The sequence below is a fragment of the Oryctolagus cuniculus genome, chromosome 11 (genome assembly GCF_051225735.1).
Source record: "Oryctolagus cuniculus isolate XC-2025 breed Fujian yellow rabbit chromosome 11, ASM5122573v1, whole genome shotgun sequence".
NCBI lineage: Eukaryota > Metazoa > Chordata > Mammalia > Lagomorpha > Leporidae > Oryctolagus > Oryctolagus cuniculus.
The window spans coordinates 82,435,558-82,461,883 of record NC_142877.1 but is presented as its reverse complement, the minus strand read 5'-3'; the positions used below and the strand labels follow the sequence as shown (position 1 = coordinate 82,461,883).

The 26,326-nt window shown below is 41.4% G+C and overlaps 1 protein-coding gene across 4 annotated transcripts in view; it reads left to right on the top strand.

Annotated features, from left to right (window-relative positions):
* PAWR (pro-apoptotic WT1 regulator) overlaps positions 1-26,326 on the top strand; it is a 126,830-nt gene that overhangs the window by 66,556 nt on the left and 33,948 nt on the right. For all 4 annotated transcript variants that reach the window (XR_016216195.1, XM_089307490.1, XM_089307489.1 and 1 more), the window contains one exon: positions 17,757-17,888. Coding sequence is in view for 3 of the 4 variants with exons in the window: in XM_089307490.1 (XP_089163616.1) it covers positions 17,757-17,888 (132 nt within the window). In the remaining variant the exon portion in view is untranslated. The remainder of the gene's footprint in view (positions 1-17,756; positions 17,889-26,326) is intronic.

Sequence of the window (26,326 nt, the reverse complement as noted above, 5' to 3'; positions counted from 1 at the left end):
GACTCTTGATACAGTCAAGGCAAGCTGAGCACCTAAAATATAACACTTCTTGTCTTTGCTTATAGATTTTTTTTTATTTGACAGGCAGAGTTAGACAGAGAGAGAGAGAGAGAGAGAGAGAGAGAAAGGTCTTCCTTCCATTGGTTCACCCCCAAGAGGCCGCTATGGCTGGCGTGCTGTGCTGATCGCTGATCCGAAGCCAGGAGCCAGGTGCTTCCTCCTGGTCTCCCATGCAGGTGCAGGGCCCAAGCACTTGGGCCATCCTCCACCGCCCTCCCAGGCCATAGCAGAGAGCTTTTTTAAAAAATAGGGAATCATCATCAATGTAAGGTTTTCTTTTTTTTTTTTTTTTTTGCTTTCCATAGAAAGACTTTTTAAATACCAGTTATTTAATAAAAGGAACTGGAAAACAAATGAGTTACAAAGAAATGCAAGTTTTGTTACCTACTGTCCCTTTAAATCTTTCGCTGCAGTGATTTGGTTAACAGTGAATGTGTTCTGAACACTGAAGGAAGGTATGTAAATGAATACTTCGTGGCTGTAATTGTTAGGCATATAATTTGATCTGAACTATGTAATGGGAAAAGCATATTATTATCGTTCTTTAAAAGGCTTTGAACAGAATGCTGCACAAGAGCATTTTTTAGTAAATGTCGAAATTAAGACAAAATTAACTTTTTCTCTAGACATGTTGTTTTCTCTCATTTTAAAGGTTCTGTTCTGTCCTGCTGACATGAGAGATCAAGAACTTTGGAATCTTTTAAAATAAACTAAAACCCGATGATATGGGGCTTTTTGGCCACTTAAACAAATCTTAAATTTCAGTGACAAAGAAGAGAAACCACAAAATAAGCACATTTATTCTGAGGGAATGTTTTTCCTTCTAAATAACTATTGTATGTTAATGGTTGAATTGACACATCTGAATCAGTAAAGTTGTATTGTTTTCTTAACATCTTCACACAAAATTATCTGAATTATAGAGAGATTTGTAGTACATCAAATCAAAGTGCACAAAAAACAATACAGATTTGTTCATGATGCCGTATTCAGTCCATTGCCATTGAAATAGATGTCAACATCCCATATGGGCACCGGTTTGAGTCCCGGCTGCTCCACTTCCAATCCAGCTCTCTGCTATGGCCTGGGAAAGCAGTACAAGATGGCCCAAGTCCTTGGGCCCCTGCACCCATGTGGGAGACCTGAAAGTGGCTCCTGGCTTCAGATCAGCCCAGCTCTGGCTGTTATGGCCATTTGGCGAGTGAACCAGCAGAATGGAAGACCTCCCCCTCTCTCTGCCTCTGCCTCTCTCTCACTCTGCCTTTCAAATAAATAAATAAGTAAATAAATCTTTTAAAAAGTAGTTTTCATATGGGTAAGACCCCAACTGCTTTATTTTGTTTAAAGGTCTGATACTTCTCCACAGGTGAAAAATAGCAGGAAACCATTTAAGAGTGTCTGTTTCCCTGTGGCTCTGCTCCCACTCTTCCCTTTGTGCACTGGTGCCACAAATAAAACTTCAGTGAGCTGACTGTATAGTGGGTTGTTCTGAATATCTTGGACTTGATGTCTGTCCATCTCTGTCTTTGTAACTCTGACTTTCAAGTAAATAAATTGTTAAACAATAGAAGAGTTGGTATTGTAAATGCTCAGGAGCTGGTATTATAGCATATCAGGTAATGCTCCTGCCTATGCCCCCAGCATCCCGTATGGGCACCAGTTTGTTTCCTAGCTGCTCTACTTCTGATCCAAAATCCTGCTAAAGGACTGGGGAAAGCAGTGGAAGATTTCACAAGTGTTTGGGGCCCTACCACCCACGTGGGAGACCCAGAAAAATCTCCCAGCTCTGATCTTGGTCTGGCCTGGCCCAGCCTGGTCATTTCAGCCATTTAGCGAGTGACTCAATGGATGGAAGATGTCTCTCTCCCTCTCTGTCTATAATAAAATTCATTTAACAATTTCAATTAAATAAATAAATATTTTAAAAAATTAGCTGATTGATAAAAATTATATATATATAATTAGTGTATGTTCATGTGATGTTTAGATACATATATATTATACAGTATTCAAATCAGGGTAACTATCTCCTCAGTTATTTCTTTATGATAAAAAACAGAATGTTCTCCTTTTAAACACATATACACACACACTCACACACACACACACACACAGAGTCCATTATCATCTGTAGTCACCCTACTATGAAATAGGACACTGATACTTCTTTTATTTATTTATTTGAAAAGCAGATTTACACAGAGGCAGAGAGAGAGAGAGAGAAGTCTTCCTTCCGCTGGTTCACTCCCCAAATGGACACAACAGCCAGAGCTGGGCTGATCTGAAGCCAGGATCCAGGAGCTTCTTTTGGGTCTCCCACATGGTTGCAGGGGCCCAAGAACTTGGGCCATCTTCTGCTTTTCCAGACCATGGCAGAGAGCTGGATCAGAAGTGGCGCCCATATGGGATGCTGGCAGTGCAGGCAGTGGCTTTACCTGTTAAGCCACAGCACCAGCCCTGACACTGATATTTCTAATTCTACTTAACTAACTTAGTACTTGTTACTGTAAGTAACAAGCTGTGCTTGTTTTTTTGTGCCTGGTTTATTTTAATCAACATAGTGACCTCCATTTCTATCCATATTGTCAAAAATGACAAGATTTTCAGTTGTTTTTATAGCTGAGTAATACTCCACTGTGTATATGAATCACACTTTCTTCATTTATCAGTTGATGGGCTCTTAGGTTGTTTCCATTTCTTGGCTGTTATAAATAGTGCTGCAGTGAACACAAGAGTGCAGATAATCTCTTCAACAAACTGATTTTATTTCCTTTGGATATGTAGCCAATAGCTAGCTGGTTTGCTAGAGCATATAGTAGTTCCATTTTTAATTATTTGAGGAACTTTCATATTTTTCTAAAAGGGCTGTACTAATTTACATTCCCAGTACTGTTTAAGGGTTCTCTTTTCTCCACATCTTTGCCAGCACTTACTATCTTTATCTTTCTGATAATAGCCAGTTTTACAAAGTGAGGTGATCCCTTTTTGTGGTTTTGATTTTCCTTTCCCTGATGGTGAGTGGAGCATTTTTTTTTTCCATGTACATTTAGCATATGAAAGGTACACTGAGAAGCTACAATATGCCAGGCACTTTGCAAGGAGCTAGTGAGTCAAATATACAAAGTAGCTTTTGTTCTTAAGTAATGCAGAAAATATTGTATGAAAATTGCCCAAAAGCAAGATTTGTCTTTGTAATATAGTATGTCAGTAGATTTCAGGATAAGGACATGGAAGAACCAGTAATAAATTTTGAGCCTTCAACCATCTTAAATTTGTCTATCTTCCAAAATAAACATTGAAGAATGTCTGTTTAGATCTATCACACATTTTTTAAATTGGATTGATTGACTTTTTGCTATTGAGTTCCTTATATATATATATATATTTTTTTTTTAAGATTTATTTGAAAGGTAGAGTCACAGAGATAGAGGAATATACAGAAGAGAGGGAGAGAGAGAGATCTTCCATTCCCTGATTCACTTCCCAAATGCCTGCAATATCCAGGTCAAGACCAGGCTGAAACCTGGAGCCAAGAACTCCACCCTAGCCCCCCACAAGGGTGGCAGGGGCCCAAGTATTGGTCCATCTTCTGCTGCCTTCCCAGCCATAGCTGCCTTCCTTAGCCTTTGAGCTAAGATCAAGCGTAGCAGCAGAACAGCCAGGGCTTGAAGTGGCGCTCCAGTGTGGGATGCTGGCATCAAAAGCAGCAGCAGCGCCAGCCCCCTTATAATTTTCTTAATATTAATCTCTGGTCAGATCTACAGTTTACAAATACTTTCCCCCATTGTGTAGGTTTGCTCTTCACTCTGTTGACGGTTTCCTTTGCTGTGCCAAATGCTGTGTTTAAGAATTTCTTTTGGTGGTGGTGGTAAGTGGAGGGGGTAGAGGACTTCCTGGCAGTAGTATATGCCTCATAAGCTTTGATAGGTCTCCTTTCAGATAGCGTGGTTTTTTTTTTTTTTTTTTTGACAGGCAGAGTGGACAGTGAGAGAGAGACAGAGAGAAAGGTCTTCCTTTTTGCCATTGGTTCACCCTCCAATGGCCGCCACGGCCGGCGCGCTGCTGCCGGCTCACCGCGCTGATCCAAAGGCAGGAGCCAGGTGCTTCTCCTGGTCTCCCATGGGGTGCAGGGCCCAAGCACTTGGGCCATCCTCCACTGCACTCCCGGGCCACAGCAGAAAGCTGGCCTGGAAGAGGGGCAACCGGGACAGAATCCGGCGCCCTGACCGGGACTAGAACCCTGTGTGCCGGCGCTGTAAGGTGGAGGATTAGCCTATTGAGCCGCGGCGCCGGCCCCAGATAGCGTTAAACCCCATTTTGTGGGGTTTAATTCCCCAAGTAGCCACAACATCTGGGGCTTGGGCAGGAGCTTGGAACTCCATCTGGGTCTTCCCAGGCTATCTTCTGCTGCTTTCCCAGGTTCATTAGCTAGGAGCCAGATGAGAAGTGGAGCAGCTGGGACTTGAACTGTCTCACATGGGACACTAGTGTTGCAGGCTGCAGCTTAATCATTTGTGTGACTCTGATTTTTTTTTTTTTTTGAGGGGGTGAGGAAGGGAGATGTTGATCCTTATGTGGAAATGACTTTGTAGTACTGTTAGTTCAACATAGTTTGCTGTAATACATAAAATGATTTTTATATCCCAGGACTGGGTTTCTATAATATCAGCTGCTGCTGAAGTACCTGAGTTTGATAGCTGGCTCTGGCTCCTAACTCTGTTTTCCTGCTGATGTTGACTCTGGGAGGCAGCGATGTTGGCTCAGTTAATGTGCCTGCCAACCACATGTGTGAGCTGTGTGGCTCTCCACTCTCTTGGCTTTAGGCCAGTCCCAGCCTCCAAATGACAGCAGGAATTGGGGGAATAAACTGGCAGATGGAAGCTCTCTCTGGCTTTCTGACTTTGCCTCTTGAATAAATTTTTTAAAATTAAAATATTACAATATGGGTGGTTTTGAGATAGGGCCTTTAAGGTAATTAAGGTTAGATGAAGTTTTGAAAGTGAAACAATAATCCTGCATGACTGATGTCCTTACAAGAAGACACACTCACACTCCCACACACCGGGGTTTATACACACACAGCAGAAATGCTTTATGAGTCTACAGCAAGAAAACAATTCTCTGTAGCCAAGTAGAGAGGCCTCAGAAGAAACCAAATCTGGTGACATCTTGATCCTCGGCTTCCAATAAAATTTCTGTGGTTTAACTCAGCCCATTTGTAGGATTTTGATATGGTCACAGTAGAAAACTATTCCATATGCTTTAATCTAGGCATATATGAGATGAAGAAGTACTTAGGAGGCAGACAGAGAGCACGAGCTCTCATCTGTTTGTCCACTCTCAAGTGGCTGCAACAGTCAAAACTAGGCCGTGGCAGAAGCCAAGAGCTGAGAACTGAATCCAAGCCTCCCAGGGTCTGCATTGACAGGAAGCTGGAATGAAGAGCCCAGCTGTAAATTGAACCAGGTACTCCATTACAGGATGTGGGCCCCATTAACTGTTAGGCCAAATGCCTCTCCCTATTAATGGTGTATTTTAATATGATAGTGTATTATAATTTTGCAGAAGTTTCTTTCTATGGCACAGAAAATAATGCCGTGTTTTCGGGACTGGTGTCTTAGGTGAAATGAAATAATTTTTTTTTTTTTAAGATTTTTATTTAACTGAGAGGTAGAGTTACAGACAGTGAGAGGGAGAGACAGAGAGAAAAGTCTTCCATCTGCTGGTTCTCCCCCAAGATGGCTGCAACAGCTGGAGCTGCGCTGATCCAAAGCCAGGAGCTTCTTCCAGGTCTCCCACGCGAGTGCAGGACCCAAGGACTTGGGCCATCTTGTGTTGCTTTCCCAGGCCATAGCAGAGAGCTGGATCAGAAGTGGAGCAGCCCAGACTTGAATCGGCGCCTATAAGGGATACTGGTGCCACAGACAGAGGATTAACTCAGTAGGCCACAGTGCAGGCCCCAAAATAGTTTTTTACCATCACATCTTCTACCCAATTCCCCTTGTAGCATCTCAGATAAGTATTTCACAAGGCTCAGAAAAGGAGTTATTATTCAGTTGGTAAATCATTCAACTTTTTTAATCCTTTAAGGAACATTATATAAACTATCTACTGTATTTGAAGGATTGTTTTATGTCATTGAAAGTAGAGAACAAACTAGTTTTCATAAAATAGAATATATGGCTTAGTGGTTAAGAGTATAGGCTCTTCAGCCAAATTGTCAAGTTCAAATCACAGTTCTGTCACTTCTTAGCCATGTGACTTCAGACAAGTTGCTGAATTTCTTCCAAATCTGGAAAATAGAGATAATTGCAATACCTAGCACATAGGGTTGTTGTGAAGGTTAAGAGTTGTTCTCTCAATCTCTCTCTGTTTTTAAGATTTATGTATTTATTTTGAAAGTCAGAATTACAGAAAGGGAAAGACACAGAGAGATCGTCCGTCTGTTGATTGGCTCCCAGATGGCCGCAACGGCCTGTGCTGGGCCAGGCCGAAGTCAGAAGCTTCATCTGGGTCTCCCACATGGGTGGCAGTGGCCCAAACATTTGGACCATCTTACACTACTTTCCCCAGACATTAGCAGGGAGCTGGATTGGAAGTGGAGCAGCTGGGACATGAACCAGTACCCTTATGGGATGCCAGTATCACAGGCAGCAGCTGTACCCACTATACCACAGTGTTGGCCCTAAAAGAATTATTTTTTTGAAAAACACCTGATACATTGCCTGGGACATGAGTGCTATATATTGTTAACTGCCATTGTTGTTCCTGTATTTGAGTTAATATGAGTAGTATTTTCTCTTCTTTTTTAAAAAATTATTGGTTAATTACTTTTCTATGTAATCAACAAAACCTGAGAATTAAGGACACAGTAGAATTTAAAGTTATCAAATGAAAGTTCAAATGGGGCTGATGTTATGGCATAGTAGGTAAAGGTACTGCCTGCGATACTGGCATTTCATATTGGTGCCAGTTTGAATTCCGGCTGCTCTACTTCTGATCCAGCTCCCTGCTAATGCACCTAGGAAAACAGCAGAGGATGGCCCAAGTGCTTGGACCCCTGCCACCACATGGAAGAGAAGCTCTTGGCTCTTGGCTTTGGATTGGCCTAGCTCCAACCCTTGCAGTCATTTTGGGAGTGAACGAGCTGATTGAAGACCTCTCTCTCTCTCTCTGTGTGTGTAACTCTGCCTTTTCAAATAAATAAAATAGATCTTTTTTAAAAAAAAAAAAAAGTTAAATAAACCCTGGTTTTAATGATGAGTGGGCTATATGGTAATTACATGAAATTAGGATTAAATTTTTAGTTCTGTTTTCATTTCCTTTAGTATCTAGCCACTGGCAGTGTAATAGACTATTTAAGATGTCCTCAAAAGGTTCATGGAAAATGCACCTTTAAATTTATCCACAAAATGTTGAAGTAACTGGTACAATTTAGTTATTTCCCCTAATCTCATACTCTCAAAGATACCTATCCTTACACTCACAAGTTCTTATCCAAGATTCTTACCCATCAAACAAGGATTGAGTTTCTTTAATCAGCATCCCTGTACTTCCAGCCAATCAGCCTTCCCCTAGGTCCTTTCTTTTCTATGTGCCAGCAATGTATGAATCCAAAGTAGTAGAGAGCTTGAGAATTTCCCATGAAGATTAAACTGCTTACTTAGGTCACAGAATGATTGCAGACCTGAGATGGCGGAGGAACAATAAATAGGACTCAGTCTTTAAGTCTTGAGGTAGAAAGATAGGAGATAAGTGGAGGATTTTGGACTAAGATATTGCTAAAGAAACTGGTGAGTCTTTTCCTTGGTGATTGGTATGGCTGAAGATTAGTTTAGGGGCTGGCGCTGTGGCCTAGTGGGTAAAGCCACAGCCTGCAGTGCCAGCATCCCATATGGGTGCTGGTTCAAGTCCCAGCTGCTCCACTTCTAATCCAGCTCTCTGTTATGGCCTGGGAAAGCATAAGATGGCCCAAGTCCTTGGGCTCCTGCACCCACATGGGAGACCTGGAAGAAGCTCTTGTCTCCTGGCTTCGAATAGGCGCAGCTCTGGTCATTCTGACTAATTGGGGAGTGAAACAGCAGTGGAAGACACCCCCCCACCCCCCGCTCTCTCTCTCGTTCTCTCTTCCTCTTCTTCTCTTTCTGTGTAACTCTGACATTCAAATAAGTAAATAAATCTTTTTTTTTTAAATTAGTTTACTGGTCAGTTTTTTCATTTACTTAATATTTTGTTTTTTTAAAAAAAATTATTTGAAAGAGACAGAGTGAGAGAGAGGGGAGAGATCTCATTCGTTGGCTTGCTTCCCAAATGCCCAGAACTGCTGGTGCTGCCAGGCTAAAGCTCCCAGCTAGGAACTCAGTCTGGATATTCCACTTGAGTGGCAGGGACGTAGTTACCTCAGCCATCACCTGCTGTCTCCCAGGGTGTGTGTTACCAAGAAGCTGATAATTTGGAGCAGAGCCTTGAACGCTCTGGTGTGTGGGGTTTAGGCATTCAAACCGCTGGCTTAACCATGAAACCAAATGCCTGCCCCTATTTTTAAAAACAAAAAAAGATGTATATTTTTTTTTCCGAATTTTGTTTTGATAGAGACAGAAGGACAAAGAGACTGAGACTGACAGAAGTAAAGAGCCCCCATCTACTGGTTCACTTCCCAAATGCCTACAACAACTTGGGAAGGAACCAGGAGCTGGGAATGTAATCCAAGTCCCCAACATGGGTGACAGTAACCCAATTACTTGAGCTGTCGCCACTGCCTCCCAGGGTCTGCACTGATAGGAAGCTGGAATTAGGAACCAAATCCAGGAATCGAACTCATATCCTCTGATGTGGGATGCTTGTGTCTTAACTGCTAGACTAAACTAGACAGAGTCTAGTTAGTATTTCCTAAGTATCTGTAATGTGCTGACCTCTGTCCTAAGTCCTAGCTTACAGTCAAAGTCAGTTGTAGTTTATGCAATCAAAAAATTTTAATTTCTTCTGGGAGGAATAGATCCTGAAAATGGAGGTTTTGTGTTTTTGTATATTTGTATATTTTTATATATTTGTATGTTTGAATTCTTTATATAAATTCAGATTGTTTTTATTTAAATTTATGAGTGGAAGAAGAGGATGTGTATATATACAGGGTCTTCGGAAAGTTCATGAAAATATGTATTAATGAAAAAAACTGCGTGGATTTTAAAATGATTACATCACAACAAACTTAAATCTTTATTTCCCTTTTCCATGAACTTTTTGAAGTGTCCTATAGAAAGCCAGGGGACAAGAGAATTTAAGCAAGAGTGTAAAACTTCGTGAAGGGCCAGCTGAATAGTCCCGCAGGAAAAAGGGCTGAAGATGAGCTTTACAAATGCTAAACCAGAAAAGTTCATCTTCAGCAGAATCTAGGCATGGAGCATTGTGCCGTGCATGTGGGAACCTGCTGTTGACTCTAAACTTACTCTTCTCTAGGATCTCTTTTCTTGTTACTTTCCCTTATTTGGTAATTTCTTTTTAGTAGTATTCACCAAATGGTGATGTTCTCTTGAGGATTCTGGCTAAGGGAGACAGCGAAGCTGTTCGGTGTTGTTTCTCAGAGCATAAAAGTGATTCTAGGATGATTGCTAAACTCCCAAAGATTCATTGCTGTCATTCCTTCTGTTCAAGTATGTATACAGATGTCATTGTGTTTTCCTAGATATTTCTTAATTCTCAGTAAAAGCATATTGGATTGGAGAAATCTCAGCATGTAGCCATTGCTTTCTAGTCTACAATCTTTTCTCTTCCCAAAAATCTCACCAGGTGGTTTGTCTTCATGAAATTTGAATGTTTTCATAAATAAGTATTCCCACAAAACTAGTAAGACACAACTTATTTTTTTAATTAATTTATTAATTTATTTGAAAGGCAGAGAGAGAAAGAGAGCTCTTCCATCCACTGGTTCATTCCCCAAATGACAGCAGCTACCAGAGCTGGGCCAATCTGGAGCCAGGAGCCAAGAGCTCCTTCTGGATCTCCCACATGGGTGCAGGAGCCTAAGGACTTGGACCATTTTCCACTGCTTTCCCAGGTGCATTAGCAGGCAGTTGGATCAGAAGTAGAGCAGCTGGGACTCGAACTGGCACCCATATGGGATGCCAGCATTATTTATAAGGAATGTCAATATCATTTAAAGGATTCTTTGAACTGTTGTCAGAATTATCTATGTGAAGATGAATGAGTTGTTGCTTTAATTTGTAAGACTCATCATTTACTAGGGAGAACAGATATGAAAAAAGAAATGAATGTTAGCGTAACCCTTCATATAAATAGTATACAGTACAATTTAAGCTATCAGAATATCAGAGTTTCAAAACTTGTCTCAAGAGTTTATTTTATTAAAAATCCTGATAATTTTTAATATGTAAATGAAAAAGTTTACCATATTTATTATGCATAGTTGTAGGAAAGTGATAATGCTTTTTTTTTTTTTTAATTATTTGACAGTTAGACAGTGAGAGAGAGGGAGACAGAGAGAAAGGTCTTCCCTCCATTGGTTCACTCCCCAAATGGTTGCCACGGCCAGAGCTGCGCTGATCTGAAGCCAGGAGCCAGGTGCTTCCTCCTGGTCTCCCATGCGGGTGCAGGGCCCAAGCACTTGGGCCATCCTCCACTGCCCTCCCAGGCCACAATAGAGAGCTGGACTGGAAGAGGAGCAAGCGGGACTAAACCCCAGCGCCCATATGGGATGCTGGCACTGCAGGCAGAGGATTAACCAAGTGAGCCACAGTGCTGGCCCCACTACTTGACTTTTATGTTTAAGTTTACCTCTCCTGTCCAAAAATTCTCACTAATATAAGTAAAAAGTCCTAGGGATTGTTGTTCTCCTTATATTATATATATATTTTTAAAATATGATAATGCACATTGTTTTTAAAATAGGCAAATGGTATGCTGATTGCTTTTTCAGAATTCTGTGGAATTCTGTTTTAGAAAAAATGTAACATGAAATGAATCCTTTTTCTTTGTTTTAGAGCTATAATAATAGAGATTTAGTAGGAAATTGCTGCTTTTAAGATTATTAAATCAGTTTTATTTCCACGTTGGAACATTCTTGGCTGCATCACAGTAAGGTCTGTCTTTAAAAACCAGTGTGTCATCTCATTTGTTTGAGAAATTACCTCAATTGATTGTTTTCTATCATATTTTGTACATTAGGTCTCAGCAGTTCCTATGTGTCATTGTCCTTTGAAATCTGTTCAAGTCAATGTGGGTTCTTCACCACACTTCCTAGTGTTCAGTTCAGCAGACCTTTATTGAATATGTACAGTCTGCCCTGTGTTCTGTGCTTTCGAAATGCTAATACTGTTGTCATGGGAGGAGAGAGATTGGTTCTTTGTCTCGTGAAAGAAGAATTCCCCACAGACAAGGCAGAGAGAAAAGCAAGATTTATTTAAGTCAGAAACTTCCAGCTGAAGCGGCCTGGAGGGGGCCTCCAAGAGATGCAAGAGAGGCAAAGCCCCAGGTGCTTTGCCAGGTCAAGGGGTTTTAAAGCACAATTTTGGGGAAAACTGAGGATCAGCTAACAATGAGAAGGCAGGGACAAAACCCATCAAAAGCCTGATTTATTTATCTTATTTGCCCTGTCTAGCTTGCTCATGATAAGACAAGAAAACATCAAAAGGGTGGGATTGGTGGCTTGCGTTTTCACAATAAATTGGAAATTAGAAGGATGGAATCACCACTCCCTAAGTATTATCAGGATAAAACTGGGGCTGGTGCCGCGGCTCACTAGGCTAATCCTCTGCCTGTGGCGCCAGCACACCAGGTTCTAGTCCCAGTCGGGGCTCCGGATTCTGTCCTGGTTGCTCCTCTTCCTGTCCAGCTCTCTGCTGTGGCCAGGGAGTGCAGTGGAGGGTGGCCCAAGTGCCATCTGGAACCCCAAAAGGGACTAGAACCCGGGGTGCCGGCACCACAGGCAGAGGATTAGCCAAGTGAGCCTCGGCACCTGCCTGTAATTTTTTAAATAAATTACAAACACACAAGATACCTTATTTCATGGATTTATGGAATGGGTCATTCTAGAGAAATCTGTGTGTGTTTTTAAATCCTTACTTCCCCTACTGACTTCATTTTTATAGGTAACTTACCGAGTTCAAAACATTATATACATATTTTTCACCTGCACTTGCTTATTTGATATTAGCAGAATGAGATCCGCGGCAGTTCTTTCATAGCAGAACTTTTTTTTTTTTTTTCCCAAATTTCAAGATGTCACATTAGGCTTCTGCTCCATAAACCTGGTAGAATCCCTCAGTCTCATGATGGCTGAAAGGGCATCCACAAAATTCCAAATCTTTTATAGTTAGTAGTGTTGACTCAGAATGATTGGGCTGGAACATTATGGCCAAAAGGGAGACTTTCTCTGAGAGGTAGTCAGAGAAGACACTAACTTGACTGCGGGTTCCCAAGGTGTGAGGAAAATTAAAAAGCAAATAGCTTTCATTTGAGAGAGCTGCAAGGAGAGGGACTTTTTCAGGAAGCCAGTCTGCAAGTGAGGATAGCAAGTTGTTAATTATTAAATAGGAATTTCAAGGGGCCCAATGAAATGAAGAGAAGGGAGAAAAAGATTGCAGGATTGGATCAGCTTAGGTTATGTACAGAGCAATATGCAAATGAGAATGTGTACAGTGATACGTGAGACTTAGGAAGGATTGTCTGCTGTCAGTGACTGAGGAAAATGTGGAAATGAGACCTTCCAGAATGCCTCCACATAGCCTCTTTTCAATCTGAAAAATCTGAAAATGTTAGCACACAGAGAAACAGAGCAGATGAACCATGAGTCCATAGCCATTCTTCTGGGCTGCAACTCCAAGTAATTCTCTGGTTACGAAGTGATCCAGGACATTGATCTGAAACAAAAATTTTGAAAACTATTCACTTATTTATTCTATTCTGTTTCTTTGTAAACATTCTGTGTTGCAATGCACAGAATCAACTTTATAATTGACAAACAGATTGTACCTGGCTGTTAGAAAAACTGGGTTCAGGGTTCAAACAGACTGCTTAGTTGCAGACCGCACCATTTAACAGCTTTGTTCCCTAAACCTGGTTTTTAACTCTGATGTTCAGATTCTTTGTCTCCAAAGTGGTATTTCTCGCCACAGTTTTTTTTTTTTTTTAAGATTTATTTATTTATTTGAAAATCAGAGTTACCCAGAGAGGAGAGGCAGAGAGAAAGAGAGAGAGAGAGAGGGAGGGAGGGAGGGAGGGAAGGGGAGGTCTTCCATCCACTGGTTCACTCCCCAGTTGGCTGCAATGGCCAGAGTGGCACCGATCTAAAGCCAGGAGCTTCTTCCGGGTCTCCCACACGGGTGCAGGAGCCCAAGGACTTGGGCCATCTTTTACTGCTTTCCCAGGCCATAGCAGAGAGCTGGTTCAGAAGAGGAGCAGCTGGGACTAGAACCAGCACCCATATGGGATGCCGGGCCGGCGCTTCAGGCCAGGGCGTTAACCCACTGCGCCACAGTGCTGGCACCATCTCCACAAGTTCTTTCGAGAATTCTATGAAATGCTAGATAGCAGTGCTACAGAGTCCTACAGCTAGAAAATACTGAATTAATAATGGACACTATTATTAATATAACTGTTAGATCTGGAATTTGAATATAGATCTCCAATTCCAAAATCTGAGATCTTACCTTGTAGTTTTATGACCTAACACATGTTTACAGATTATTTAAAAAGCAAAGAAAAATTAATCTAATGTATCGTTTTCCCTACTATTCATACGTACTTTTTCACTTTACATTAATTTAAGCATGTCCCTACATTTCTCCTTCCTTTTCTCCTTCTCCTTCTCCTTCTTCTTTTTTTTGATTTATTTATTTGAAAGGCAGACAGAGAGAGAGAGAGAGACTGACTGACCTTATATCCGCTGGTTCACTCACCAAAGGACCTCAACTGCCAGAACTGGGCCCATCTGAAGCCTGGAACCAGGAGCTACTTCCAAGTTTCCCACATGGGCACAGGGGCCCAAGGGACTTTGGCTATCTTCTGTTACTTCCCCAGGTGCATTATCAGGGAGCTAGATAGGAACTAGAGTAGCTGGAATTTGAATCTGTGGTGCTTATATGGGAGGTAGGCAGCACCTTAACCCACTGCACCACAGTGCCCACCCCCAACCCCTCCCCATTCTATTTTCAAGAGACAGAGTATTGTGTTATTTAGAATAAAATACTTAGTTCTGGTTATTTAGTCAAACCATAGTTAACTTTTGTTGCTGTTTTTAAAAACTTTATTATGGGAATTTCAATCATATACAGAAGTCAAGAGAATGAGAATGGTAGGAAGTCTTCTACATCCTTGTTATTCAGCTCCAAAAGTTGTCCCTTCATGGACAGTTTTATTTGTACCTCCACATGCTACCCATTCTACCTCTGGAGTTATTTTTGAAACAAATCCCAGATGGTATATTGTTTCAATTTTAAATACTTCAGTATAAATCTCTTTTTTAAAAAAGGATATTTTCTTTAAATCAAACTCATTGTCATACTTGAAAAAGCTTTAAAATATAGTTTTTTAATTTCATCATATATTCATTCATTGTTCAAACCATCTGTTTTAGTTTCCTTAAATGACCCAAATGAGGTCAGTGGGTTGTTAGTGGTTCATATGTCCTTTGACTTTGAGATTTATAGGACTCTTTTCCTTTTCTTCTAATTCTTGCAATTTATTAGAGAAAATGGACCATTTATCTTTTATAGCAGTGGTCAGCAGAGGCTTGTTTTTGTGTAATGGAGAGCCAAAATTGGTTTTTACATTTTTAAAGAATTGTTTAAAAAAAGAAAACAATCCTTATATGGCCCCCAAAGTCTAATACTTGCTTTTTTATCTTTTATAGTTTTGTGACCCATGTTTTGAGTTTCCCACAATCTGAATTTTCATGATTACATCTGCATGGTGTTGTGTAATATGTTCTTCTGTCCTATTTCCTGTCATTAAAACTTGAACTTAGAGGCCTGATCAGATTCTGGTTCAGTATTTCATTTCATTTTGTTCATTACCTCCCTTTCGTTTCTTTTTGTAGATCAAATTTTTAAGATAATTTACACAAAATAGCATCCTAACAGTGCAATGTGATGATTTGACAGATTTTTACAGATAGGTACCCACCTGCAAATCAGGTTATAGTGCATTCCCATAGTCCTCCTACCCTTGTCTAGGCAGCCCTTCCTCTTACACTTAGCTCCTGGCAGTCAGTGGTGTACTTTCCCTCATTTTTTTTTTTAAGATTTATTTTATTTATTTGAAAGAGTTACAGAAAGAGGTGGAGACAGAGGTCTTCCATCCGCTGGTTCACTCCCCAGATGGCCGCAACAGCCAGAGCTGTGCCGATCCGAAGCCAGGAGCTTCTTCCAGGTCTCCCACATGAGTGCAGGGGCCCAAGCACTTGGACCATCTGCTGCTGCTTTTCCCAGGCCATTGCAGAGAGTTGGACTGGAAGAGGAGCAGCCAGGACTAGAACCAGCACCCATATGGGATGCCGGTGCTTCAGGACAGAGCGTTAACCCGCTGCGCCGCAGCGCTGGCCCCTTCCCTCACTTTGGTTTGGCTTTTTTCAAGAATTTTATGGTAATGGAATCATATAATATATAGTTTCCATTTTCTGCTACCTTTCACTTAGCATAATGCTTTTGAGATTTGTTCCTTTTGGTTGCTGAGTAGTATTCTACTCCATATTGGATATACTACTATTTGTTTATCCATGTACAAATTGATGGGCAGCTTTCCCCCCAGTGTTTAGCCATTATGGAAAAAGCTGGATTTGTCTAGAAGAGAATATTTATAAATATGGGGTAAACATGTTTAATTTCCCTTGGTAAGTGACTAGGAGTGGAATTCTTGAGTTACTTGATAAGCATATATTTAAGTGTACAAGAATCTGCGAAACTATTCCTACTGGCTTTACAGTGATCATTTCTCACCAGTAATCATCACCAACATTTGATATTGTTAGTCTTTTAAAATATTAGTCATTCTGATGTATGTGTAGTGATAAATTAGTATGGTTTATATTTGCATTTCTTAAATGACTTAGGAGGCTGAGCCTCTTTTTATTTATTTCTTTACCATCTCGAGATATTTGTTGAAGTGTGTGTCCGAGTTTTTAGTCATTTTATTTGGGTTATTTGTTTTCTTCTTATTGGATTCTAAGAGTTTATTATGGTATTCTGGATACAAATCAATTATTAGGTGTATTTTTTACAAATATTTTCTCCTAGCCTGGCTTATCTTTTCTTAAGAATGTCTTTTGAAGAGCAAAAGTTCCCTGAAGGTCACTCCAGTTTCTTTGTTTTTGTTTTTAGAAGTATTTTAGTTTATATGTTTAGATCTTCGGTACCTTTTGAGATAATTTTTGGGTTGATGTGAGGTAAAAGATTGAAGTTAACTTTTCCTTTTTGGAGGAGAGGTAATATGAGCACTCATTTAAAGACATCATTTCTTTATAAGATCATTCTTTCCCAGTGGCATTTTGCTGACACCTTTGTGGAAAATTGATGAGCTGTGTGTTAGAGGTTTGTTTGTGCTCTAGTTCATTCCTGTGCTCTGTGTGACTCTTTATGTCAGTACACACTGTCTTGATTACTGCAGTTTCATAATCCATGTCCAAATCAAGTAGTATAAATTCATGAATTTGGTTCTTCTTTGAAAGTTTATTTTTGTAGTACCAGTTTAGAACATCTTTACTTCTATATAAATTTTAGAATCAGTTTCTTAGGTTTTTCCTAAAAATTCGTTAGGATTTGGATTGGGATTATTTTGAATTTATGGATTAATTTGAGGAGAAATTGGCACCTTGACAACAGAAGATTTTCTGATCCATTAACGTGTATTTTTCTACTTTTTAGGTCTTTCAAATTTTTCTTATCAGTTTTTTGTAGTTTTTAGTATAGAAAGTACGGCATATATTATGTTAATTTTGCCTGTAAGTATTTTAAAATGGTGTATTCCCTTTGGCTTCAATTTTCAAGTTGTCAGTATATACAAATGTAATCAATTTTGTTTGATTTTATCCTGTGATCTTGCACAATGTCAGTTTTAGTAGATTTTTTTGTTTTAAGTTTTAAGGATTTTATTCAGTGAGAGAAATGTGCAGGTGAGTAAGTGAGTGGTAGCTAGAGCCTAGAGAATAGATATGTTGTCAGGGATGTGAATGTGGAGGTATGGGCTTTACAAACCTCATTTGAGGGGCCGGCACTGTAGCGCAGTGGGTTAATGCCCTGACCTGAAGTGCTGGCATCCCATATGGGCACCAGTTCTAGACCCAGCTGCTCCACTTCTGATCTGGCTCTCCGCTGTGGCCTGGGAAAGTAGTGGAGGATGGCTCAAGTTCTTGGGCCACTACACCCGTGTGGGAGAGCTGGAGGAAGCTCCTGGCTCCTGGCTTCGGATCGGTGCAGTTCTAGCTGTTGTGGCCAGTTGGGGAGTGAACCATCTTTAACTCTCTTTCTCTCTGCTTCTCCTCTCTCTGTGTAACTCTGACTTTCAAATAAATAAATAAATCTTTTTAAAAAAAACACCTCATTTGATTTATAAGAATTAAATTATTTAGTATGTAATAAATATTCCTGAAAGGACACTTTTGTTGTGTAAACTAGTTTCTGAATGTGCCGATTGAAACATCTTATTAATTATATGTGAAAATAAACAGAAACCGTTGTTTCTTTCAGTGCTTAGATGAGTATGACGACGATGAAGCAGGACAGAAGGAGCGGAGACGAGAAGATGCAGTCACACAACAGAACACAATGCAGAATGAAGCTGTCAGCTTAGTAGACCCAGGCGGTTCCTATCTGCCACAGGTGAGTAAAGGTACCCGGAAGTCACTAGCTGTTTTAATGACAACTTGTAAGATACTGTTAATAATTGTCCCAGTCTCATTTTGGTGGCTTCAACTACTTTTAAGTGATTCTGATAGATTTAACCACTGAATTTTTTTTCCTTATATCCAAATATTTTTTTACTTAAGCCATGTTTAGCCCTTGCTTTCTGACCAGTGAGTATTTGCTGACTGAGTAAGCAGCTTTAAGCAGTGTCAACTGTAAAAATACCCAAGAAAAGTAGTTATCTCCTTGCTCATAAAACAAGTAGGAATTAGTACATTGAAATGAGCAGTCAGTTCTGCTCTACTCTGATACTTGTATTAGAATTATATGGCAGGAGCCGCTACTATGACGCAGTGGGTTAACGCCCTGGCCTGAAGTGCCAGCATCCCATATGGGCGCCAGTTCAAGACCTGGCTGCTCCACTTCCAATCCAGCTCTCGGCTATGGCCTGGGATAGCAGTGGAAGATGGCCCAAGTCCTTGGGCCCCTGCACCCGCGTGGGATACCTGGAAGAAGCTCCTGTCTCCTGGCTTTGGACCGGTGTAGCTCTGGCCGTTGCAGCCATCTGGGGAGTGAACCAGCGGATGGAAGACCTCTCTCTCTCTCTGCCTCTCTCTCTGTATAACTCTGATTTTCAAATAATCTTTAAAAAAAAAAAAGAATTATATAGCAAATGAAAAGTTGAACAGAGTTTCTCAAAGTCAAAAGTTTAAACATAATAATAAAACATACTGTTTAGTATTGTGAATTTCCAGAAACATCTAAATTTCTGTGTAATTGTAAAGTACTTTTAAAAATGAAATTCGATTCAATTTCAAATTTGCTATTATTTTGGGCAATTGTGGTACAGAAAATTGGGAGCTTATGTTATAAGGTTGCTTCACTATAAAACAAATCACTCTACAGAATTATTTTATATAAGCTGTAATTTAGGAATATTCTTATAATCTTGTCATTATTTTTGTGGCATTTTGAGATCTTAAGGGTACTCTGTGCTTTTTCAGACTTCTAGTCTTGACTTTGAAAGTGAATTTTATTATGGTATCACTTTAAAAGAACTTTCAGGTCAGTCTACATATCTCCCCTATCTTACTGATGAAAAGATAAAATATAAACCTACCTATTAATTTGCAGGATTATGAAGGCATTTCTCAGAGAGGGGCAAATAGTTTGAAGGATTAGGAAGTGCCAAACTGCTTTCTCTTCTGTTCCCAGAGGCAAGAAGAGAAAATCACTGCCACTGTGCGTGATAGTCATTACAGTTGTAGGAAAGGTAGTGCCCTCTTCTAACTGGGTACAAGCTAACAGCCAGCATTTCTCTCAGTATCCTTGTGACTATTCATAATCTAACATATCTTTGTGTCCTTTAGCTAACAGAGTTGAACTTAAATCTTGGCAGATTCCAGCAAATATTTACTACAAGATGAATGCTTAGTTTTTTGAGATAGAAACAATATAGCGTTTAGATCCAGGGTCTATACTACCTGATCTCACATCTTGGTTCTGCCACTTATCCTGCCATATTCAAATAGTGTCATGCTCATACAACCTGTGATTTAAAAAAAAAAGAAATTATTTATTTATTTGAAAATCAAGTTACAGAGAGGCAGAGAGTTAGAGAGACAGAGATCTTTTATTTATTTATTTATTTATTTGAAAGAAGAGTTAGAGAGAGGTAGAGACAGAGAGAGAGGTCTTCCATCTGCTGGTTCACTCCCCAGATGGCTGCAACGGCCAGAGCTGCACTGATCCAAAGCCAGGAGACAGGAGCTTCTTCCAGGTTTCCCACGTGGGTGCAGGGGCCCAAGAACTTGGGCCATCTTCTACTGCTTTCCCAGGCCATAGCAGAGAGCTGGATTGGAAGTGGAGCAGCTGGGACTAGAACCGGCGCCCATGTGGGATGCTGGCGCTTCAGGCTAGGGTGTTAAGCACTGCACCACAGCGTCAGGCCCAAGAGAGAGAGAGAGAGAGATCTTCCATCCACTGGTTCAGTCCCTAAATGGTGCCAACAGCCAGAGCTGGGCTGATCTGAAGCCAGGAGCCAGGAGCTTCTTCCGGGTCTCCCACACGGGTGCAAGGGCACCAGCACTTGGCTGTCTTCTACTGCTTTCCCAGGCCATAGCAGAGAGCTGGATTGGAAGTAGAGCAGCCGGGTCTCAAACTGATGTCTATACGGGATGCTGACACTGCAGGTGACACCTTTAACTGCTATGCCACAGCGCCAGCCCCTGTGGACATTTTCTTTTTTTCTTTTTAAAGACATTTATTTATTTGAAAGGCAGAGTTAAAGAGAGGTGGAGGCAGAGACAGAGAGAAAGAGGTCTTCCATCCACTAGTTCACTTCCCAGATGGCTGGAATGGCCGGAGCTGCACCGATCTGAAGCCCAGAGTCAGGAGCTTCCTCTGGGTCTTACCATGCAGGTGCAGGGGCCCAAGGAGTTGGGCCATCTTCTGCTTTCCTGGCAATAGTAGAGAGCTGGATCAGAAGTGGAGCAGCCAGGACTTGAACCAGCACCCATATGGAATGCCAGCACTGCAGGCGGCGGCCTCAAGCACTACATTACAGCGCCAGCCTCCAGACAGTGACTTTTAAAGAGCTTAGTTCTTGCTGGAGAAGGAGGTCCCTATTCACTCACCATCTAATATTGTTCCCAAGTATACTTGTTTTGTTTTTTTAAAGATTTGTTTTATTTATTTAAAAGAGTTACAGGAAGTAGAGACAGAGAGAGAGGTCTTCCATCTGCTGGTTCACTCCCCAGATGGCCATAACGGCCGGAGCTGCGCCAATCTGAAGCCAGGAGCCAGGAGCTTCTTCTGGGTCTCCCACATGGGTGCAGGGGCCCAAGCACTTGAGCCATCTTCTGCTGCTTTCCCGGGCCACAGCAGAGAGCTGGGTTGGATGTGGAGCAGCTGGTGCTAGAACTGTCGCCCATATGGGATGCTGGCACTTCAGGCCAGGGCTTTAACCCACTGCGCCACAGCACCCCCACCTGAATATACTTGTAAACACAGATAAAGAACTCTGAACTCAGCTGATATGGAATCTCGGAAGACCTTTCTAATTTGTCTTCTTTCTTTCAGCTTTCGCAGTCTCTTCCCAGTCATAATCTTCCTTTCTTTCACTTTGTTTGTCTTACTAGTAATTGATCACTCACTGCTGACCTTGACTTTAATTGTCTGTTTTGCTAGGCTATTTGTGTGGGATGAGAGTAGGGTTAATGCTCTCTCATGGATGCCTCAGATTGGCTCATTAAAATTGGAGTGGGAACAAGAACTGCTCTATCTGTGTAGTTGACCTCAGAGTTACTACTTAAACTAGCACATTCTATTATATGTATCAGATAAATACTTGTTTACACTTCCAACTTCAGATTGTTGTGAAAATTTTTTTGAAAGATTGCTTTTTTAGCATTGTTAATGAATTGAACCATTCAGGAAACAGATCTTTAAATATGAAGAAAAGTAAGGGCAGACATTGACTTTGTGGTTAAGATGACAGTATTCCATATCTCAGAGAGATGGAGAGATCTTCCATCAACTGGTTCTGTCCCCAAATGACTGCAACAGTCATCTGCTCATTTGTCAAACGCACCAATCCCTGAGATGAGCACTAGGGACTCCAGCTGGGTCTCCCATGTGGGTGGAAGGGACCCAGGTACTTAGGCCGTCATCGGCTGCTTTCCCAGGTGCATTAGCAGGAAGCTGGGTCAGAAGCAGAGCAGTTAGGACTTGAACCAGCACTCCACCGTGGGATGCTGGTATAGTAAGCACTGACCTAACTGCCTGTGCCACAACAATTGCACCCAGCTCAACTGAACTTTAAGGCTACATACATTCACGTGATAAAAAATGCAAAAGGCATAAGAGAATATGTGATAACAAAAAATCTCCTTCAGAGGCTGGCGCCATGGCTCACTTGGTTAATCCTCTGCCTGCGGCACCAGCATCCCATATGGGTGCTGGGTTCTAATCCCGGTTGCTCCTCTTCCAGTCCAGCTCTCTGCTGTAGCCTGGGAGAGCAGTGGAGGATGGCCCAAGTGCTTGGGCCCTGCACCCGCATGGGAGACCAGGAAAAGGCACCTGGCTTCAGATGGGCACAGCACTGGCCATGGCAGCCATATTGGGGGTGAACCAACAGAAGGAAGAACTTTCTCTCTGTCTCTCTCACTGCCTCTCTCACTGCCTATAACTCTACCTGTCAAAAAAAAAAAAAAAAAAACTATAAAAAATAAATCTCCTTCAGCTACCTGGTTACCTCCTCTGGAAACAGCTAATTCTTTCTTATCTCATATATGCTTTCCAGAACTGGATAAACAAAACTTTGTTTTGAAAAAAAGTATTTATTTATTTGAGAGGGAGACAGAGAGAGAAGTCTTCCATCCACTGTCCAGATGGCTGCTGATGGGAAGCCAGGAGCTTCTTCCAGGTTTCCCACGCAGGTGCAGGGGCCCAAGGACTTGGCATCATCTTCTACTGCTTTACCAGGACATAGCAGAGAGCTGGATCTGAAGTGGAGCAGCTAGGACTCAAACTGCCCATATTGTTTGCTGGCACTGCAAGTGGTAGCTTTACCCATTACTCCACAGCACTGGCCCCAAAATTTTATCTTTGTCTAAATAAATAAATATATCTGGGCCAGCGTTGGACACAGCAGGTTAAGCTGGCATGTGATGCCAACATTCCATATGGGTGCTGCTTTTTGTCCTGCCCATTCTACTTCTAATTAAGCTCCCTGCTAATGGCCTGGGAATATATTGGAAGATTGTCCAAGTGCTTGGGCCCCATCACACATGTGGTAGACCTGGATGGAGTTCAGGGCTCCTGGCTTCAGCCTGGCCCAGCCTTGGCCATTGCAGCCACCTGGGAAGAGAACCATTGAATGGAAGATCTCTATCTCTCCCTCTGTCACTGTGCCTTTGAAATAAATAAATAAATAAACAAGTAAATAAGTCTCTATAAGAGGACTATAAAAATTTCTTGGGAAATGAAATATATAAAGTGAAAACACATGTTATTTTTTAAACTTTATCAAATTCAAGATACTTTCCTAAGCGATGATATCAGTTATGCAGTCCCTCTCTAAAGAAGTGAATGTTCCAGGAGTTAACCACGTCAGTGCAGTCCTTTTTACATTATTAACATAAGGAAAATGGGTCCCCTTTAAATGTTTTTTAATATTTAGGAAGCAGAATTCAGATGGAACCAAATAATTACATTAAGGTGGATGCTTCATTATTTTCCCCTGGCCCTTTCACAAAATGGCACTTGTTTAATAAGGAGGAGCATTGTTGTAGTAGAGAAACTTTCCCAGGCATTTTGCTGCTTTAGCTTTAGCTAACTTTCTCAGAACACTCTCAGAATAAGCAGATGCTAATTAACAGTTCTGTGTCCCTCCAGAAAGTCAAGAAGCAAAATGCCTTAAGCATTCCAAAGAATTGTTGCCATGACCTTTGCTCTTGACTGGTCTGCCTTTGCTTTTGCTCAACCACTTCTTGGTAGCCATTAATTTGATTGTGCATTGTCTTCAGGGTCATACTAGGAAAGCCATGTTCATCTTCTGTTAAAAATGCAAGAATAAATGGTTTAGGCTTTTGATCCTTCTTGTTTGAAATTTCCATTGAAAGCTCCACTCCTGTTTGCAGCTGATCTGAGCACAGCAGTTTTGGTATCCATCAAACAGAAAGTTTGCTCCACTTTACTTCTGTTGTTAGAACTCTGTTAAGATGATCCCGTTGAGAAGTCTGTGGTACTGGGTGTTGTTTGTTGTGTTAATCATTATTTCCCTTCAATTAGAACATGAGCAGGATTGATTTATTTCCTTGCAGAATGATGTTGCTATTTAGGTGATTCAGGCTTCATCTTCAGTATGATCTTGCTCCTTCTTGAATCTAGTTGTCATTTGGGAACTGCTGGTTTAAGTTTATTTTGGTGCAGAAAATTTTCAAATGTGTGCATAGCTTTTTTATAATACACATTTTTTCATGAACTCTTTGAAGAACCCTTGCCTATCTTTTATGCACTTCCACTAAAATAATTTTTTAAGATTTATTTTATTTGAAAGAATTACAGAGAGAAGTCCTCCATCTTCCAGTTCACTCCCCAAATAAAATTAAAATTTTTTTTGTTGTTATGTAAGAATCAGAAAGTGAGCGAAAGTGAGCACTTCTTCCTGCTGCCTCACTCCCTATGTGGTGGAGGTGGGAGGAGATGCCTAAGATGGGAGGGAGCTGGGAACTCAGTCCAGGTCTTCCACAAAGGAACCACAATTACTTGAGCCAATGCTGCTGTCTTCCAGGGTCTGCATTAACAGGAAATTGGAGTTAGGAGTTGGAGCCCAGAGTTGAACCCATGTGCTCCCTTTTGAGATGTGTCATTAACTGGCAGCTTAGCGAGTGCCTAATCCATACTTAAATAAATAAAAATGCTTACAATTGTTTATTTTTTTATTTTTATTTTTTGACAGAGTGGACAGTGAGAGAGAGACAGAGAGAAAGGTCTTCCTTTGCCGTTGGTTCACCCTCCAGTGGCCACCACGGCCGGCGCACTGCGGCTGGCGCATCATGCTGATCCGAAGCTAGGAGCCAGGTGCTTCTCCTGGTCTCCCATACGGGTGCAGGGCCCAAGGACTTGGGCCATCCTCCACTGCACTCCCTGGCCACAGCAGAGAGCTGGCCTGGAAGAGGGGCAACCGGGACAGAATCTGGCGCCCCGACCGGGACTAGAACCTGGTGTGCCGGCGCCGCAAGACAGAAGATTAGCCTATTGAGCCGGCCAACTACATTTTTTTTAAGAACAAGAGTATAAATAATCCAAGTAATCATTAAGAAGAATTACAAAAATGATAGTATATGGGGCCAGTGCTGTAGCATAGCAGGTAAAGCTGCTACCTGCAGCACAGCATCCCACATGGGTGCTGGTCAAGTCCTGGCTGCTCCACTTCTGATCCAGCTCTCTGCTATGGCCTGGAAAAGCAGTACAAGATGGCCCATGTCCTTGGGCCCCTGCTCCCGTGTGGGTGACCTGGAGGAAGCTCCTGGCTCCTGGATCCAGATCAGCTCAGCTCCGGCTATTGAGGCCATTTGGGGAGTGAAACAGCGTATGGAAGATACGTTTTTCTTTCTCTCTCTCTCTCTGCCTCTGCCTCTCTATAACTCTGACTTTGAAGTATATAAATAGAATCTTTAAAAAAAAGATAGTATACAATGGAACACTGTGCAGTTGTAAGAAAATAATAGTGCTTTATGCATTATTGCAGAAGTCTACTCATTATATTAAATGAAAAATGACAAGTTGCAAAACAGCATGCTTAGAGGTTGGCATTGCAGCACAGTGAGATAAGCCACCACCTGCAACACTAGCTTCCATACTGAAGCACTGGTTTGAGTCCCAGCTGCTCTGTGTCCATTCTAGCTCCCAGCTAATGAGCCTGGGACAACAGCAGAGGATGGCCCAAATGCTTGGGTCTCTGCTAACCACAGGGGAACAGTCAGAAGGCTCTTGGCTTCAGCCTGGACCAGCCCTTGTTGTGGGTATTTGGCAGGTGAACCAGTAGATGAAAGATCTCTATCTCTCTGTCCCCAACTCCTGCCTTGAAAATAAATTAATTAATCTTTAAAAAAATGCTGCCCGGCGCTGTGGCTCAATAGGCTAATCCTCCGCCTGTGGCGCTGGCACACCGGGTTCTAGTCCCTGTTAGGGCGCCAGATTCTGTCCCGGTTGCCCCTCTTCCAGGCGAGCTCTCTGCTGTGGCCAGGGAGTGCAGTGGAGGATGGCCCAAGTCCTTGGGCCCTGCACCCGCATGGGAGACCAGGAGAAGCACCTGGCTCCTAGCTTCGGATCAGCATGATTTGCCGGTCGCAGCGCGCTGGCCGTGGGGGGCCATTGGAGGGTGAACCAACGGCAAAAAGGAAGACCTTTCTCTCTGTCTCTCTCTCACTGTCCACTCTGCCTGTCAAAAAAAAAGTAGTGATAAAAAATGCATATGCTATTTTGCATATGTGTTTGTAAATCTGTGGATTAAAATCCTAGCATTGGAATTGCTTAGTGAAAAACTGCATTTTTAATTTTATAATGTTTCTAAACTGTTTTAGTGTAAGTGTTTTCCATTTTTCAAAATTCTGCTTATTATTTTCAGTGTCATAGTATTTTAATTTTTTAATGTGTTTTAATACAAATTTCTCATTAATGGAAATAATCTGTTTAGAATTTTACTGTTATAAATAACACTGGAATTAACATCTGTGGAGATTAAACTTTTATACTTGGAATTATTTTCTTTGGTCTGATTTCCAGAGAAAGTTACTAATTCAAAAAATATGAAATACATTAAGATTTTAAATGTATTGATACATATTGCCTAAATTATTTATGCAAAAATTTATATTTCTTTATGTAATCAATGCCATGTTGTCAGA